Source organism: Muntiacus reevesi, chromosome 13 (genome assembly GCF_963930625.1).
Source record: "Muntiacus reevesi chromosome 13, mMunRee1.1, whole genome shotgun sequence".
NCBI lineage: Eukaryota > Metazoa > Chordata > Mammalia > Artiodactyla > Cervidae > Muntiacus > Muntiacus reevesi.
Window position 1 is genome coordinate 4562731 of NC_089261.1, and position 17339 is coordinate 4580069.

General features: G+C 63.2%; 2 protein-coding genes across 3 annotated transcripts in view; both read left to right on the plus strand.

Moving 5' to 3' along the window:
- The window catches only part of TBC1D10A (TBC1 domain family member 10A), a 28770-nt gene extending 19987 nt beyond the window's left edge, over nt 1–8783 (plus strand). Inside the window, exons 3-9 of the mRNA XM_065904505.1 lie at nt 1977–2084; nt 5425–5531; nt 6128–6242; nt 6322–6387; nt 7009–7198; nt 7319–7473; nt 7962–8783. Coding sequence (XP_065760577.1) covers nt 1977–2084; nt 5425–5531; nt 6128–6242; nt 6322–6387; nt 7009–7198; nt 7319–7473; nt 7962–8408 — 1188 coding nt within the window. The 3' untranslated portion in view covers nt 8409–8783. The remainder of the gene's footprint in view (nt 1–1976; nt 2085–5424; nt 5532–6127; nt 6243–6321; nt 6388–7008; nt 7199–7318; nt 7474–7961) is intronic.
- Nucleotides 8784–11028: 2245 nt separating this feature from the next.
- Nucleotides 11029–15732, plus strand: CASTOR1 (cytosolic arginine sensor for mTORC1 subunit 1). 2 transcript variants are annotated; one of them, XM_065904146.1, is made up of 9 exons: nt 11029–11292; nt 11863–11933; nt 13132–13319; nt 13424–13556; nt 13823–13949; nt 14398–14511; nt 14680–14762; nt 14867–14961; nt 15212–15732. In XM_065904146.1, the coding sequence occupies exons 1-9, from the start codon at nt 11180–11182 to the stop codon at nt 15278–15280; spliced, it is 993 nt and encodes a 330-aa protein (XP_065760218.1). In that variant the 5' UTR covers nt 11029–11179; the 3' UTR covers nt 15281–15732. The 2 variants fall into 2 exon arrangements, with proteins under 2 accessions (XP_065760218.1, XP_065760219.1); XM_065904147.1 differs by having other exon boundaries at nt 11032–11292; nt 13826–13949.
- Nucleotides 15733–17339: the final 1607 nt, after the last annotated feature.

Here is a 17339-nt window from a genome sequence, read left to right on the forward strand (position 1 = left end):
CTGAATCTCCTGTATTACAGGCAGATTCTTTACCACTGAACCACCAAGGAAGCTGGTTGTATTCCCAGCTCTCCATCCCCACCTCCCCCCCCTTGGGCCTGGGTGAGGCTGGGCCTCTCTGAGAGCTTAGTGGACTGAAGGTATTCCTGGACTCTCCTCGGTCCTGAGCAGGCTGAGGGTGGTGGGGCTGCAGTGATATGTGGGGGCCGGCTCAGCTGAGCTTGCCCCTGGGGAGCCTGAAGGGCCTATAGTTCTAGGTCATGTGCACCCCTTCGCCAAAGCCCACCCAGACCACGCGGCTTCCTTCAGGAGACCCCAGTCCCACAGCAGCGGGAAACTGTCTGTGGAGTCAGGCGGGTCCCTTCTGCTCCCTTCCTCTCCCCGCTTTGCAGGCAGTCCCAGAAGTGCAACTTGGCTCCTCTGACCAGCCATTCTGCTCTTCCCGCACTGCCCTCAGCCTGCCTGCCTGTCTCCTTCCTGGTTCTTGACTCCCTCTGACCCTTGGAAAGTTTTCTCTTGTTTGCGCTGGTCATCAGGAAGCCCGGGCCTCCTGTGCTCCCTTCTCAGGGAGCCTCCAAGGGGACTCTCTGAGGGGGTTTCCAGATGAGGGGACTTAGGAGTGAGCCCGGGGCCCAGGGCCTCTGAGTCAGGTGTCCTCCTGGGATTGGAGGGGCAGAGAGGAAGCCATCATTTGTTAACACCGACCCCCTGCACCACTTCTGATAGAATCCTAGTTGTTACCAGTTTGATCTTACAGTTGATGAGAGGTGATGGGCTGAGGTCAACGCTGGATTCAAACCCATCACCCAAGCACCGCCCACTTCCCACTGCCCTGAGCCCCATCTCCACCCCAGACCAGGCTGCTCAGTACAGGGGCCCAGGGCAGTGTCACTGGATAGTCCCCCACCCTCTTTCCAGAGGAATGGTGCCTCTGCCTTTGCCCTCAATCTCCTTGACCCTTGGCCTGAGATCAAGGAGGATGATCAGGGCACCTGCCTTCGAGCCTCACTCTGCCCTCAAGCCCAGAGGAAGCTCATCTCCCCATGGGACTTGGAGAGGCCTGAGAAGTGAGCACCCAGGGCTCGATCCTCCAGCCTGTGCAGTGTGTCTGGGAGTTGGCATGGTCCCTGATGGAATGACCTTAATATTATCCCCACTCTGTGCCTCAGTTTCTCCATCTGTGAAACACATGATGCTTTCTCAAGCCGGGTTTTGGCTGTGGAAGACTTTTTTCTGTTGAAGAGTACAAGCGTATGCATTGAGCACTAGCTCTGGGTCATGAGCTCCCCAGGCACTTCCTCCCTCCCCTCTCCCAGCCCGTGATGGGGAAGGCCGGCGCCAGTTTAGCCTGGGATCAGAACTCATACCCAGACCAGCTGTCTCCACCCCGGCCTGGAAATCGTGAGAGCTCGGGATCAAGGAGAGCAGAAGAGGGGGGATTCTTGACCAAACAAAGGGGAAGCCATTCTGATTGGCTCCTGTCTTCTTCCTGAATTCTGCTGAGATCTTTCCTCTCTAGGCTGGATGTATCCTGCCACACGGCTGCTTAAACACTCCCATGAAAGCACCCGGGACATGTCTCTGGGCACATTCTGAGTCATCTTGTGAGCTGCTTTCCCTGCGGCTGAGCCATGTTCCACATCGTACAGATCCCTTCCTGGTGACATCCCAGGGGCTCCTCCAACTTGTCTGGTTCCATTTGGATTCAGAAAATGGAGATGGGGATTCATAGTCCCATGTGGATGTCAAGAATCCCTGTGTTGTCACTGGACCCCAGGGAACATGGGGCCACTGCCATCACCTGGTGGCAGCCGACCCAGTGCAGCGTTGGAGCAACAGGGGTGAAGTCCTCTTTTCCCCCCTGTCCCGCTCTTGCCCCCGTGCTCACTGAAGGACTGACGAGCACCAGCCTCTTGGGGGCTGGGGAGGGGGCAGCCTGGCTGGATGCACAGGCACGGCCTCCTTTTGACTTCCAGATCCGACTGCGGTGCCAGAAGGGCATCCCACCTTCTCTGCGGGGCCGTGCTTGGCAGTACCTGTCAGGAGGCAAGGTGAAACTGCAGCAGAACCCTGGAAAGTTCGACGTGAGTTGCTCTTCCCTCCCCTGCCCTCCCTTCCTCGTCTCTGGACATCTTCTGGGGGCGGTGATCCTCTGTGCTCAGGGGACCTCTCCCCTCTAGAGCCAACTGTCAGGCCTGGTCAGTCTGTGACTCCGGGGGCTCCGCTCACCTGAGGCGCCAGCTCTGAGCGGGCCTCAGTGGAGTGGACAGATTGGCAGCCCCCAGTTCCAGCTGTTTCTCTTGACAGCCACCCAGGTTTGCTCTCTTGGACTTGGTGGGCTACCTCTCAGCTCTTGGTTATTTGGAGGGACACTCAAGAGCACTTCCCTGACCACCTGGGGCCTGAGCTCTGGGCCTTTGGGGGTTTCCCAGCAGGGTCACAGGACCCTAACACCTTTTGACTTCCCATTCTCTACTCTTTCTCCTGCCTCATCCAAGCCAGCTAGACATGGTTCACCCATGTTGCTTATGGGCTTGTCTGTTCCGGGGGTGGCAGAGCCAAACCAGTGTCCTTAGAGTTTAGAAGCCAGTCAGGGGTCAGATGGGGTACCCTCTGACAGCCATGCCTTCCCCTCCTGCTGTTCCTCACCCCAGATTGCCAAGGTGAAGAACACCCCTCCATTCATGAGGCTTCTTGGGGTCCCCCTGGCCCCGGCTGCTCCTCCAGCCTGCTCCTCTAGGGAACTCAGGGAGTCAGTTGGCTTTCCCAGGGTTGCCCCAGCTCACCTGCCAGACTTGGCCCCAGGCCTCAGGGTATCTCCCAGGCTCTTGGGACTGATGATAGGCAGTGAGAGTGCTGTCAGTCAGCAGCTCCCTGTTGACAAAATTCATGCTTCAGTGAACAGCCCTCTCCAGCCAAACCTGTTCCTGGAGTTGCTGCTGCAGACCGGGAGGCGGGGAGAGTGGCCCAGAGACGGGGGTTGGTGGAGCATCTGGCTGAGGGCAGGCCTGAATCAGGGATCCGGCTGTCCCACAGAGCACCGACATCATGCCCACTCAGGCAGCCTCTTGGCTCCGGTCTTCCTCCCTGTGGCTACATCACTTCCATGTCAGGGGGCTGCCTTCTGGCAGAGTGGGAGGCTCAGGGGTGGGGTGGGAGAATCTCCAAGGCCCTAGGCTACCTTTGGCTGCCAGAGCACAGCCTCAGAGCCGAGGGAGCTCGGGGGCTGCTCAGCCTCCTGGTTCCACACTTAGCAGAGGTGAGCGCATCTGAGGAGCCGCAGAGTGCAGAGCTGTCTGTGCTGTGTGTGTCTGGGGAGTGGTGCATCCCAAGAGGGTCAGCCACCTCTGTGGGGTCTGAAGGTTGCTTGTGGGAGGAGGTAGACTGGCCCAGAAAGCCCTTCATGATGTTTTGAAGCTTAGTGGCAGGGCCCCGGCGCAGTCCTGGGGGCCAGAACAGTGGTTTGTGAGCACAGCAGGAGGAAGTGGATGGGGAGAGAAGCTGCCTCCGGCTGCCGGGGCACAAGAGCCCAGAGGCAGGGGTGCCGTGGAGGGCTGTGGGGCAGCGATCCTGCCCCCAGAGGCCCGCGTGGACCCCAGCCTCCGCTGTCAGTGCAGGCTCCACACCCCAGCAGCGTCTCCTCCTCTGCGCTGGCCACTTCTTCCTCCTTCCTCAGGCAGGACAGGACCTTCCAGTCTTTTTCTTCCCTGGGTTTCTTCTCCGGCCGGCTCCATGGGGGGCTGTGGTAGCTGCATTGCCCCCAGCGGCCCCTACCTGCCTTGGACTCTCGGCACCCTTTCTCCCTGCAGGCCCTTCAGCTGCACCTCTCCCTCTCTGAGGGGTGGTGACCCTGTGTGGCTGAGTGCCGTGAGCTGCTGAGGAGCCCAGTGAGCATGTTCTAGGAGCCTTGGGTTCCCTGGTCTGCACCTCAGTGGAACCTTCAGGAGAACTTGTGGGACCCTCCTTTCCTTCCTGACAAAAGCAGATCTGCACTGTACTCAAGACCGTGTCTAGGATCAGGACAGCATCGTGACCTGCAGGGTGCCTAGGACACTAGCGGCCCCCATCGAGGGGGGCTGCACACGCACAGGTTGCGTGTGTGTGTCTTTAGATGGGCCCCTGCTCCAGGGCCCGCTGTCCAGGCCCCGGGCCCCTCCCTAACCCTCCAGCCTCCAACACTCCATCAGTTTTTTGTCTCAGTGTTCACCCTCTTGTGTCAAGTTAGCCGACACCCTAGGGTCCTCATTTCAATCCTGGGACACCCCCACTGAGGGGGCACAGAGGGAAAGGGACTTGTATGAAGTCGCCTGCCGGGCAGGGGCCTGCGCCTACACCCACTGATGTGTTTGCTGAGGACCCAGCCTTCCTCCTGGGACCCTCCTTGCACTGCCCAACACGTAGACAACGAGGCTCTGTCTGCTTCCCCACTCAGCCCTCCAGGCATCCTTTCCACTGAGTTGTTTCTTTCTTGTTTGAAAGCTGAGGTATGAACTTACAAAAGTAAAGTGCACAGATCTTAAGCACACAGTTCAGAGAGTCTGGACAAATAATACATACCCCTGTAACCAACAAGCAAGTAAGATAGAGGACATTTCAAGTGACGAGAAAGGATCTTTCTTTGTGTAGTAGCTTTGTTTACATAAATGGAACTCATGCAAAAGTGTTCACGGAAGTTCAAAGAAAAGAGTAAAAATTTGCTGAAACTCCAGCACCCAGAGATGGCTCTGAGGCTGACGGTTCGACAGACGTCATGACATTGCTCAGTGCAGCACGCACGCACGCGCGCGCACACACACACACACACACACACACGCACACACCCGCTTCCTGAATAGGTGGCACTGCTTGTACATGGAGGTGGGTAGCACAGGAGTTGGGTTGACAGCTCTGAGTCAGCCTGGCTTCCAGACCCAGCTGCACCATTTTTCTAGCCACAAGGCATCAGGCAAGTGGCTTGTCTTTGACCCTTAGTTCCTCACCTGTGAACAGTGTAATGATAGGACCTGTCTTTAGGGGGCTGAGGCGAAGTCGCTGAGGCCCACATGTGCCGTCTCAAGTGGTGCTTAGGCTGGTGCTCCCCGGTAGGAGTCATTGCTTCCAAGCTGCCTTCCATCTTCAGGGAGTAACAAGGTGTTTGAGTCCTGAATGAAGTGCCTGGCGATTATCTCAAGCCACAGCTATGTCAGGCACTCTTACCCACGTGGGTCTTCCTCCTGAAGCCTAGGTAGCCCCTCAGGGTTTCCAGGACTCTGCTCCGCTCATCTCTGCCCCACCCAAGCTTCCTGACTTGTCCTCGGGGAGGCCCAGTCAGGATGGGATTGGGTGGACATTGTCCCTGTTGATGGGCCTCCTCCACAACCTGGGACAGTGATATCCTCCCAGCCATCCCTAACTCCTAAGAGATGCTCTTGACCTTGCTTCCAGGAGCTGGACATGTCCCCTGGGGACCCCAAGTGGCTGGATGTGATTGAGCGTGACCTGCACCGACAGTTCCCTTTCCACGAGATGTTTGTGTCCCGGGGGGGCCACGGGTGAGCAGGCTGGGCCTTGTGGGCTGTCCCTTTCCCTCAGAGAGAGGAGGTAAAATAAATTTGGGGGCATGTTGGGGGTTCCGGAAGCTGGAGGGTCCTGATTACTCTGTTAGTTCCCTCTTTGGTTTGAGTCTGATGGGTCCTCTTAGTTCTGGGGCAGCTTCATCCTGTACTTCCCAGAGTGTTAGGCTTGCCTGGCCTGGCCTTCCTCTCAAAACAGGAAGATGCACAGACTGAGTGGGCAGAAAGAAGGCTGGAGAGAGCTGGGTGGGTACAAGGTACGCAGGAGAGGAGAGACGTGGCGGCCAGGCCGGGACCGAGGCAGTCCTGGGACGGGGCTGGCCTGTCTGAGGGGCCACAGCTGCCACGCTGGGGGCCACACGCCCTGCCCTGGCCCTGCTCCCCACTTTCTTTTTGAGCCTTCGCCCTCACCTGTCAAAGGAGGGTGCAGGGGCTGCAGTGGGAGACTGACCCCGCGTGACCACAGTCTGCAGGGAAATGCAGCCTCTGAGTCAGGTCTGGCCCAGTGGGGCGCAGGTGAGGCCTGTGGGTGGCGAGTCCCACCCTTCAGCCCTTCCCCGCTCGCCTCTCCGCAGCCAGCAGGACCTGTTCCGGGTGCTGAAGGCCTACACGCTGTACCGACCCGAAGAGGGCTACTGCCAGGCCCAGGCGCCCATCGCTGCTGTGCTGCTCATGCACATGCCTGCCGAGGTACCCCCAGGCCGTGGGCGGGCGGGCGGGCGGGCGAGGAACACCCAGCAGCCAGGCATCATGTCTCTCTTGCCCACAGCAAGCCTTCTGGTGCCTGGTGCAGATCTGTGAGAAGTACCTGCCTGGCTACTACAGTGAGAAGCTGGTGAGTGCTTGCAGCGTGGCCCTGGCCTGAGACCCGCCCCCAGACCTGACACCTTTGTAGCCTCTCCAGGCCTCAACTCAGCCATCCCATTGCCCGTGAAGTCCTTCTCGGCCTCCTGTTGCCTGAGGCTGGAGTCCCCAGGCTGCCAGGGTCAGGGCTTCTGGGCTCCGGCCTCCCACTTCCACCCTCTCTCCACCTCTGCCTCCCAGTTCCTCCAGGGCACCACAGTCCTCCTGCCTTGGCCTTCAAATAGGCTTAATCCTCCACCCCTTCTTTCCTCTGATAACCTTTCTTTCCCCTCAGCTTTCAACCCATCGGAGCGTTCCCTGACCTGACGGGGGGGCCTCCGGCACACACCCCCCAGGGTCTTGTTCCTGCCCTGCCCTGGGCACCTTAGCCCCCTCCCTCCCTCCACTCCCTCGGCTCCTGATGCTCCTGTGGTTCGTGTCTGTCTGTCTGTCTGCACAACACGCTTGGTGGGGGGACCAGCTGTGTCTGGTCTGCTTGTCATCACCCCCGGCACCCAGCGGGAGCTTGGCACCCTGCGGCCTGAGCTGCCTGAGGAGCCGGGGTGGCTGCCGTGGCCCTCGGTCACGGCCCAGTGGTTCCCTGTCCCCCCAGGAGGCCATCCAGCTGGACGGGGAGATCCTCTTCTCGCTGCTGCAGAAGGTGTCTCCCGTGGCCCACAAGCACCTCAGCCAGCAGAAGATCGACCCGCTGCTCTACATGACCGAGTGGTTCATGTGCGCCTTCTCGCGCACCTTGCCCTGGAGCTCCGTGCTGCGCGTCTGGGACATGTTCTTCTGTGAAGGTAGCGGGCGGGCTTGGGGCAGCAGCCCTGCTGCCAGCCCAGCTCACGGGGGCCTCTGTTTGCAAAGAGGCTCCCCAGAGCAGCCCTCACCGCCGGCACTCACCGCCCGCTCCCCCACAGGAGTCAAGATCATCTTCCGGGTGGGCCTGGTGCTGCTGAAGCACGCACTGGGCTCCCCCGAGAAGGTCAAAGGCTGCCAAGGCCAGTACGAGACCATCGAGCGACTGCGGAGCCTCAGCCCCAAGGTCATGCAGGAGGCCTTCCTGGTGCAGGAGGTATGGCCACCCCTGCCCCTCACCCCGGAGATGGGGGGACTGACGGTCACCCCTGCCCCTCACCCCCGGAGGGAGGGCGAGCCTGAGGGCCCTGGTGGGGCCCTGCGGCCTTGTGCTCAGCAGCCCAGGACAGTGTGGACAGACCTCGTCCTTCTGTCTGAACGAGGAGATGGGGCACAGAGAGGCCCAGATCCACCTAGAGGGAATGAGAGTAGGTGCGGCCCACCCCCCATCACAGCCTTGGCTTTATTTTCCTGTTTTTCTCTTTTGTGGATCTTTGTCTCTGGGGGACTGTAGTGAGGTGATACATAGGTAGGCGGGAGGACTCATGGCTTTCTCCTCTGAGGTGGGGGGCCTCAAGGGCCTCCTCACCTGGCATTCACTCTGGGGCTTGTGACCACCATCCTGTGGTCAGTCCGCTTGGCCCTGGCCGGGAGGCGGAAGGGGATGGCTCTTCCTGACGCCCTCCGCCTGTCGCCGCCCCACAGGTGGTGGAGCTGCCAGTGACCGAGCGCCAGATCGAGCGCGAGCACCTAATCCAGCTGCGGCGCTGGCAGGAGACGCGGGGGGAGCTGCAGTGCCCGTCCCCGCCCAGGCTGCACGGCGCCAAGGCCATCCTGGAGGCAGAGCCGGGCCCACGGCCCAGCCTGCAGCCCTCACCGTCCATCCGCCTGCCCCCAGACGCCCCCCTCTCTGGTTCCAAAGGCAAGTCCAAGACATCCAAGCAGGTGCAGAAGGAGCCACGGAAGCCGGGGAAGGAGAGTGGGCAGCAGGACCGGCCCCCTGCCCCAAGTCAAGCCAAGGCAGCGGCCGCCACGGGAGATGCATCTCCTCCACAGGATGTGCCCCCGAAGGACCTGGCCCCCCAGGACTCAGCCCACCACCGCTCCCGGGAGAGCCTGACATCCCAGGAGAGTGAGGACACCTACTTGTAACCCTGGCAGCTCAGGCCTCTGGGCTGGGGTCTCCACACACCACACGGTTCACCGACTGACTGACACTCCAGGGCCCGCCCGCCCCCCGAGGGCCCGGTGCCTGGCCCCAGGTGGCAGGGAGTCTGGCTGGCCCAGCACAGATTCTGCCTGAGTCTCCTTATTTATTTTCTCCAGAGCAGAGCTCAGCCGGCCCAGCTGGGGCAGGCAGAAGTGCGGGCCAATGGGTGGGGCCTCACTCAGCCCCTCCTGGGGGGATTCTCCCCAGGGCTAGGGCATGGATGTGAGGTGGGGTGGGGGGGAGGTTCTTTGTGTAAAATAGAAACATGGTTTTGTACAGAAATAAACAGGCTTGTGTAGAGAGCTGGTGTGCAGCTTGGGACTGGGAAGGGGGTGCCACCCCTAGGGCTCAGCATCTCCTCCACACCCTACAGAGGCCCCCACCCCAGACCCAGTTTCCCCTACTTCATCCCCCTTGCCCCACGGCCACCGCCTGCCATGGGTGAGGGTCACCAGGGCCCAGGCAGAGCAAGGCCTGCTCCCCAAGCCTTGACCCTGCCCGTCATAGGGGGAGGGGCTCCGCAAATCCTTCCACAGTCCTCCCCCAGGGGCTGGCCTGGGTGCCACTTCGGACCCCAGTAAGGTACTCGTTCTGGGCCGGGTGCTGGTGCCAAGGGTGGGTGATTGTGAAGAACTGCCCTCCCATGCTCAGCCCAGGCCTCCATCCAAGTTAGAGGGGCGCAGGGCGGAGTCTGACTCTGTGATACGAGGCGCCCACTGGCCTCTTACCGAGCTGAGCACGTGCCAGGCTGGGCTGGCTGTCTGATGACTGGGTGGGCTTCGTCCCTATCCCCGTTTTACAGAGGAGGAAGCAGAGGAGCTGAGTGGGAGAGGTGCAGCCGATCCAGATTGGGGCCCGGCGCCCCTCGCAACCTCTCCCAACCAGGGTGACCTGACTCCGCACTGAGGACCCAGGCAGGCAGTGTGGCGACCAGCAAGGGTGAGGACAGGGTGTCCCGGGAGAGGCCCCCCTTCTGCTGAGGAAGCAGCTTTTCCAGTCAAACAATAGTGGCTGTTCCTGGCAGGCCACCAGTCTGGGCCGGGCCGGGGTGGGGGCGCGGGGGGAGAGGGAGGGAGGAGCAGAGCCTCCCTGGGAGCGTTTAGGCATCGCAGGGCTGCAGCCTTGGCCTGGGACGTCCTGTTCTGGTAGAACCCAGAACCGGGGATACTGAGGCTGAGGAGGTCAAGGGTCACATGAACCTTTCAGGGCAAACCACCTACTTCTCACCTCCCGCCGCTCCCCCCGTGGCTTCCTATGCCACCTGCCCGAGACGAGGGTTCGGCCTCAGAGGACACTGCCCTCCCCCAGCCCTCCAAGGGCCTGGCCAGGATGCGGTGGCTGCGGTGTTCCGTGGGGACCCACCGAGCCGGAGGGTCTAGGGAGGGCAGTTGCCGCCCCACTTCCATCTGCCTACCATAAAGACTGCTGAGCGGGCGGGAGGCCTGCTCAGACCTGCTGGGTCCATCAGACCCGAGTCCTGCTCTAACCTGTTTGGTTCAGAGCCTTGGCGGTGGGGCCTGAGGATCAGGCAAGGGCCCCTGGAGCACGTTCTGTCCTGCTGCGGAGCCAGCCTCCCTGTGCCCATGCCTGTGCGTGCCGGGGTCTTTGCAGGCCTGAGGATGCCTGAGCGGAGCCCAGCCCTGCTGTGGAAACGATCCCACGTTGGCACTCACCAGCCTCAGATCTGGGGCGTCTGCCAGCTCTGGGGGCCTCCTCAGGCATGAAGCATGAAGTTTAGGTGTGCTCAGGCCATGTCGGTCCTGCTCATGACTGCAGCCTTATGTCTCGGCGGAGAACTGAGGACCCAGTGAGCCCCAGGTGCATGGCCCTGTTCCCCCAAAGGCTGAGCTTTGGGCATTTCTGGCCCAAACAAGTGTTCAGCATGGTGGCCTTCAGCTCCCTCCCCACCACATGCTGCTCACAGAACGGCTGGGGCCCTCCCTTCTGCTCTGGAAGCTGCCTGAGAAACATGGGGCCACTGAGTCCAGGTCAAGCTTCACCTTGTCAGTCCACTCACAGGGCTTACGAAGCAGGGAGGGTGTGTGTCAATACTAGTGCCGGGCAGCCCTCGCTGGGGGACTTTTGTCCCCACCACCCCTGCCAGCTCTGGTGGCCCTGCCCCACGCTGAGCCACGAGAGGAAGGAGGGGCAAGGCACCAGCACGCTCTCAGGGCCGAGAACCGCACGGCTGCCTGGGCTGCGGCAGCGGACCCCGCCCCTCGCACGCTCCAGGAGCTTGGGGGCTGCGTTCTGTCCCAGGCACGCCTCCAAGGCTCAGCGAAATTAATTCTAAGGCCCAAGGACAGATACGACTCCCAGACTCCGCCGGCTCGGGACCCCAGCGCAGCGAGCGTCCTACGGAAAGCTCGGAGCCCTGAGAGGCGGGGAGGCGCGGCCGGGGCACCCCCAGGAGGACTCGAGGGGGTGGGGTCAGCGGGCGATTCCCGAGCCCAAACCGGTGGGGCGGAGCCAGCAGGGGCGGGCAGGGCAGGCCGGACCGAGCAGAGTGAGGCTCCGGCGCTAGAAGGAGGCGTGGCCACCCCGGATTGGCCGCCCGGCCCGCACGGCGTGGCCTTCGGGGAGTTGGCGTAGCTGGCGGCGTGCACTCGGCCGCGCAGCGGCCCCTTTAAGCCCCCCGGCACCGCCCCCAGCGACCCGCCCCCAGCACGGCCTGGGTCCTGCGGGCAGCGGGGTCGGGTCCGCGCGGGCCGCGATGGAGCTGCACATCCTAGAGCATCGGGTGCGGGTGCTGAGCCTCGCCCGCCCCGGTCTCTGGCTCTACACCCACCCGCTCATCAAGCTGCTCTTCCTGCCCCGCCGAAGCCGGTGCGCGCCCGGGTCCGCGGCACAGATGGGGGTGGGCTGCACTATCGCTCTGGGACGGGGTCGGGAGATTAGGGCCGTCGTGGGGCCAGCGGGAGCCGGCGGGGAGAGCCCTCCCTGCCTCCCTCCCTCCCCCGCCCCCGGCCGCCATCCGGCCTGGGCCTAACCTCCCCGGGACCGCCGCCTATCCGGCCCCGTGAGGCCCCCTCCCAGGGCCGGTTAAGGCGCAAACAGCCCGGGATGGTCAATGCTTAACCCTAGTGGTGTCAGGTGGGGGCATTCTTTCCTGGCGGCTCCGTGGAACTTTTTCCAGTTGCCTCCCGTCGGGTCAGAGGGGCTGGTCTAGAGGGCTCAAGGTTCGACGGCCCGGGTTTGTAGCCGCGGGTGAGCCTCTCCTCGTGTCCCGGCGTGGAGGTCGGGGAGGCGGAAAGCAGTTCGCAGTTCTGGAAGTGGGGCACACACCCCACCGTCCTGGGGAAAGAACAGGCTTGAGGGGGCAGGGAGGCGCCCGGCCGGGGTCTACCCGCCCCCTCCGCCCCACCCAGGCTGAAGATGCCCCCCGCCCCCAACCAGGTGCAAGTTCTTCAGCCTGACGGAGACCCCCGAGGATTACACGCTCATGGTGGACGAGGAGGGCTTCAAAGGTGGGGGCTGGGCTGGGGAGGGGGCGTAAGGGAGGAGACCGCGCTCGTCTCTTTGCGGGATTCTCACCGAATGCTAGGATCCATGGTCGCAAGAGCTGGGGGCCTGGAAGGCGGATGGATCTGGGTTCGAACCCATTCCCACTTTTCACTGGCTGTGTGCCCTTAAGCAAGTCACTTCCCTTCTCTGAGCTGTTTGTTTCCTCTTATGTAAAATGGAATAGTTACGGCTCTGATCTAATAGGGTCCCTCGAGGGCCTTATAAACGGGGCTGTGTGTGAAGGGCGGTTAGCAGCCCCTGGCCGGCCAGCAGAGCAAGTTCTGGGGCAAGAATCGGTTTACTGTGACTGTTTCACCACCCCCCCACCCCCACCCCCGACTGACTTCTCTCATCTCGGGTGTGTGTCACCCCCTCCCCAACTGGTCTGGCGGCTCCAGGAGTCTGAGAGGGTTGGGGAAGGAATGCAGGAGGAGCAGGCAGCCAGCCAGGGCAGGGTCCTGGCGGGCCTCCTAGCTGTGCTTGGGCAATTAGCAGCCACCCTGGCCGTGGCCCCTGCTCCAGACTGGACTCCAGCCTGGTCCGTCCCTGATCCCTGGAGCAGACATCTACCTCCCTACTCCTGCCAGCCTGGCCCAGGCTGACAGGCTTGGAGTCTCAGGCTAGACCACTGGGGCTTCACTGGCAGGCATAGCGCTGCTTCAGGCCTTAGTTTCCCTATTTGTGCAGCAGGAAAGTTTGCATCTGCTCAGCAAAGGGCATCCCCTAGCCAACATGGTCTGCTGGCTCCCCCTGGTGGTGCAACACGGTATGAAGCCTCTGTTTGCCCACGGAACACTCGTCTTGAGGGCCATACCGTCACCCCATTTTACAGAAGAGGAAACTGAGGCTCAGAGAAGTCAAATCATTTGCCCCAGGTCAACAGAAAGTAGATGGTGAGGCTGGGATTGGAACCCAGTTCTGTCTGAATTCGGAGCTCCGATCCTAACTGGGAAGTTTCAATCCCTGACAGGCCAACACCTGAAGCACCTCTCAGTCCTTGCAGACATGCAGGTCTCAGGAGCAGAACTTGGGGGAGGAAGACAGCTCCAGTCTCCAGACCTGACCTGACCTTGGTAGAGCTCCCCATAAGGCTCAGACAGGGAAACAGGGCAGGGGCCAGCCCTGTAGGCCCTGACCAGGCCTGTGCCCCCTGCCCCACAGAGCTGCCCCCATCCGAGTTCCTGCAAGTGGCCGAGGCCACCTGGCTGGTGCTGAACGTGCCGTCCCCCAGTGGCGCGGCTGTGCAGGCTGCCGGGGTCACCAAGATCGCCCGGTCGGTAATCGCGCCGCTGGCCGAGCACCACGTGTCGGTCCTGATGCTGTCCACCTACCAGACAGACTTCATCCTGGTGAGTTTCCCGCCGGTGCTGGCTGGCGGGGGGAGGGGGCGTGTGGGGCAGGGTGGACCCCATGGGTACTTGGGGACCCATGCGTTGTTCCTCTCCTGGCCCAGGTGCGGGAGCAGGACCTGTCCGTGGTGATCCACACGCTGGCCCGGGAGTTTGACATTTACCGAGAGGTGGGCGGGGAGCCTGTGCCGGTTGCCAGGGACGATTCCAGTAACGGCTTTCCCCGTGCTCAGCATGGTGAGACCCGCCCTCTGACACCCGGGCCTCGGCGGGGGCTCCTCTTCCCATCGGGGGCCCTTCCCTTGTGCAGGTGGGGCTGTGGCTTTGGGGAGACCAGCTGACACGCACACCCCTCCTCACAAGAGGGTGCCGGGAGAGCCCAGGCAGGTCCCTGCGGGTGCTGCGTGACCTCCTCCCAGCCCAGGCTGTCTCTCTCTGGCTGGCCACCAGGGGGCGCGCCCGCCCACAGTCGCCCCTTGACCTCCGCCACCAACCCTCCCCAGCAGGGCCCAGCCCCACGGTGCACCCCATCCAGAGCCCACAGAACCGATTCTGCGTCCTCACGCTGGACCCCGAGACTCTGCCAGCCATCGCCACCACCCTCATCGACGTCCTCTTCTATACGCATAGGTGGGCCCTCGTTGGCATTGGTCTTCACAACCTTGGTCCCAAGCTCCTTCCCCCCACCTTCCGCCCAGCCCTGGGTTCTGCAGTTCTGTGCCCTGTGCGGTGGCTGGGGTTCCCGGCCGCCTGCGACACCCCTGTGCCCAGCACTGAGGTCCAGGCAAGGCCCCGAAGCCACAGCTGGAGCCCCCTGCCCACCCTGGCATGGGCAGGGCCCCCCGAACTGCGCCCTGGTCAGGCCCTCTGGACTTGGGGTAAAATCCTCTGTCACACTCAGGGTTCGTCATTCTCTCCCATCCCCAGCCATACCAGCAGGTCAGGGCCCTCAGACGAGGGGTGAGGGCAGGGGGCCAGGAGGGTCTGCCCAGGGCCACCTGTGCCAGCCCCTTCGAGGGCATGGAGCCCGGCTGGGAGGTGGAGCTGGCCCAGCACCTGAGGCTCCCCTCCTCCGCAGCCCCCCTAGGGAGGCAGCCTCTGGCGGTCCCGGATCCAGTTCCATCACCTTCTTTGCCTTCTCCCTCATCGAAGGCTACATCTCCATCGTCATGGATGCTGAGACGCAGAAAAAGTAAGTGACCCCTGACCCCAGGTGGCATACAGGCCCCCGGCCAGCTCCAGGGAGGGGGCAGCTAGAGCGTCCAACGCTGAGGTCAGCCGGCTGACCTCCTCCCGGGGCTCACAGCGGAGGCAAGGCGGGACCCGGGTGCCCCCGCCCACCGCCCTCCTGCCGCCCCAGGTTCCCCAGTGACCTGCTGCTGACCAGCTCCTCGGGCGAGCTGTGGAGGATGGTGCGCATTGGCGGACAGCCCCTGGGCTTCGGTGAGGGGCCGCGCCTTGTGTCGGGGGCGGCGGAAGGGCTGGGGCCTGGGGGGGTTGCGAGGGGGGTACCGAGGTGACCCACACCGCCCTTGCTCGACCCTCAGATGAGTGTGGGATCGTGGCCCAGATCGCCGGCCCCCTGGCTGCCGCCGACATCTCCGCCTACTACATCAGCACCTTCAACTTTGACCATGCCTTGGTGAGCCGGCCGGCTGGGGCGGGGGCCCTGGGGAAAGGGGCGGGGCCCCGGGGAAGGGGGCGGGGCCCGGGGAAAGGGGCGGGGCCCTGGGGAAAGGGGGCCCTGGGGAAAGGGGGCCCTGGGGAAAGGGGGTCCTGGGGAAAGGGGGCGGGGCCCTGGGGGGAGGGGGCCCTGGGGAAGGGGCGGGGCCCTGGGGGAAGGGGCGGGGCCCGGGCGGCCCTGACGCCTCCCTGTGCCCGCCGGCCCGCAGGTGCCCGAGGACGGCATCAGCAGCGTCATCGAGGTCCTCCAGCGCCGGCAGGACGGCCTGGGCTCCTGAGGCTCCAGGGACGGGGGGCAGCAGCAGCCTCCGGGGTCTCCCCTTGCCCTCTGGCTTCCAGAGACTTCTCAAAGCTGTGTGCTCCAGCTCTGGGACGTTCCCGCCGGGAGGCCCCCTCCTTCCGCTCTGTGTATGTAAGCTGCAAGCAGACGCCGGCTCTCAACGTGGCTGCCGCGTGTCTGCCCAACGCAGGGGACGTGGTGCTCGGGGCTTCTTCCAGGAAGCCCTCAACCCATCACTGCCTGCGGGGCCTCGGGGTTTGCACATTCCCTGCCTGAGGCCTGAGCCTCCACCCTCTCCGCGCCGCCCCCAGCCGGGTTGCCTGACCCAGCAAAGGAGTTCTGACTGTGCCTTCCCTTCCTGGGGCCTCCAAGAAAAGTATTTTTACACCTTTCTCTCTCTCTCTCTTTCCTTTTTAAGTCAACTTGTTAATAAAGAGCTTATAGTGAGCAGACCGGGCTGTGGTCCTTGGGGTTGTCCGAGCCTCAGCCACGGGGCCGCCCCCTGCGGTCCTGGACTCTCCCGTCCCTGGTCCCCCTCTCCCACCCCATCCCTTGAAACTGGCTCTGGGCCGGGCTCGCCTGAACCTCCCTCAGTGCTCACCTGAGAGCCATCACCCCCGGTCTCAAGACAAAGTGACTGGAGCTCCTGCAGGGGGAGTGACCCAAGCCAGGACCACGTGGTTCCTGCCCGGGGCTGCCTGGCTCTGAGGCTCAGGCTCTCGCTTCATTCCTTTCTGGGTCGGAACAGCCCAGAAGGTTCAGAGCAGAGGCTCCCAGACCCTGCTGTCTGGGGTGGGGGGGGTCCCACAACTCCCCCTGACCCCCCTGCCACCTTGGCTGTGGCTGGCCTGCTGGCAGCTTTCTCTTGGACCCACGTCTGAGTTCTGGCCATCCCTTTGTGGGAGTGATCACTCAGTTCTTGCCCCCAGGGCTTTCCCGTAGCAGTGCTGGGCGGGGCCGGCCAGAGTGGGCCACTGAGAGTCCGCGCTGGGCTTGGGCTTGGCCCAACCACGCAGACGGAACAGGGACCGGAGGCCCCCCGGAGCCTCCGCAGCCAGAGGCTCCACAAACCTGGGCCCAGGTTTCCTGTCGCCGTGGGGCCACCTCCCCGTTCCGCGGGCTGGGATTCCGCTGTGACCCGGTGGGGCCCTGCAGATGCGCAGGGGAGGTTATCGGGTGCCCTCAGCCCAGACCCGCCCGCGCACGGGAAGGGAAGAAGGGTGTGACTTCGGGGTACTCTGAGGTCGTGGTGGCTCCCCAGAAAAGCCAGAGCAGGGCCAGGCCTCTGGCAGCGTGCCCGCCCTGCCCCTGGGAACCTGGGGGCTGCAGATCAGAGGAGCAGGGAGCACGACCCAACCCGGTGAGTGGCGGTCGGGGGCCCAGGCCAGCCTCTTCCCCCCTCCCCCTGGCCTCAGTTTCCCCAGTGCCTGGAGACCCGGGAGGCAGCCCCCTCAGGGTCCGATACACGCTGGGCCCTGGGGAGGGGGCATTTGTCTGTGGATTGTCTTTGGGGTGAGGGGAGTCTTGCTTTTCTCCCTGGAGGGCCCACTCTGGGCCTTGGCTGGAGGGATGTCCTGGGCTGAGATGGGGGCTTTAGAACCAGAATTCCCGGGGCTGCCTGACCTGCAGCTAGAGGGCTCCTGGCCGCCTGTCCAGCTCTGGGGGGTGGGGGGGGTCTGTCTGTCTCTCTGTCTGTCTGTGAGTCACTGCCTTATTTGGGTTTTCCTGTCACCCCAGCTTTCCAAGTGCGTCCGGCCTCTCCCGGTCCTCCAAACTGGATTTTAACATAGCATCGGTTAGTTCTGGGGCCTGCCCTCGGGACTGGCTTGGGCAGGTGCCACAGGTGCCCTGCTGGATCGGCCTGACTCAGGCCCAGGCTTCGAGGCCAGCACACCAGCCTGCATCTCCTCCCCACACGTGTGTGTGTGGAGGGGGTTTGTTAGCTCTCGGGGCGTTAGGGTCCTTGGGGGTCACTGGGCTGGCTCTCGGCAGGTTACAGATGGGGAGACTAAGACCCAGCTGGAACTGCTGAGACCCACAGGGCTCAGGCAGCGCCT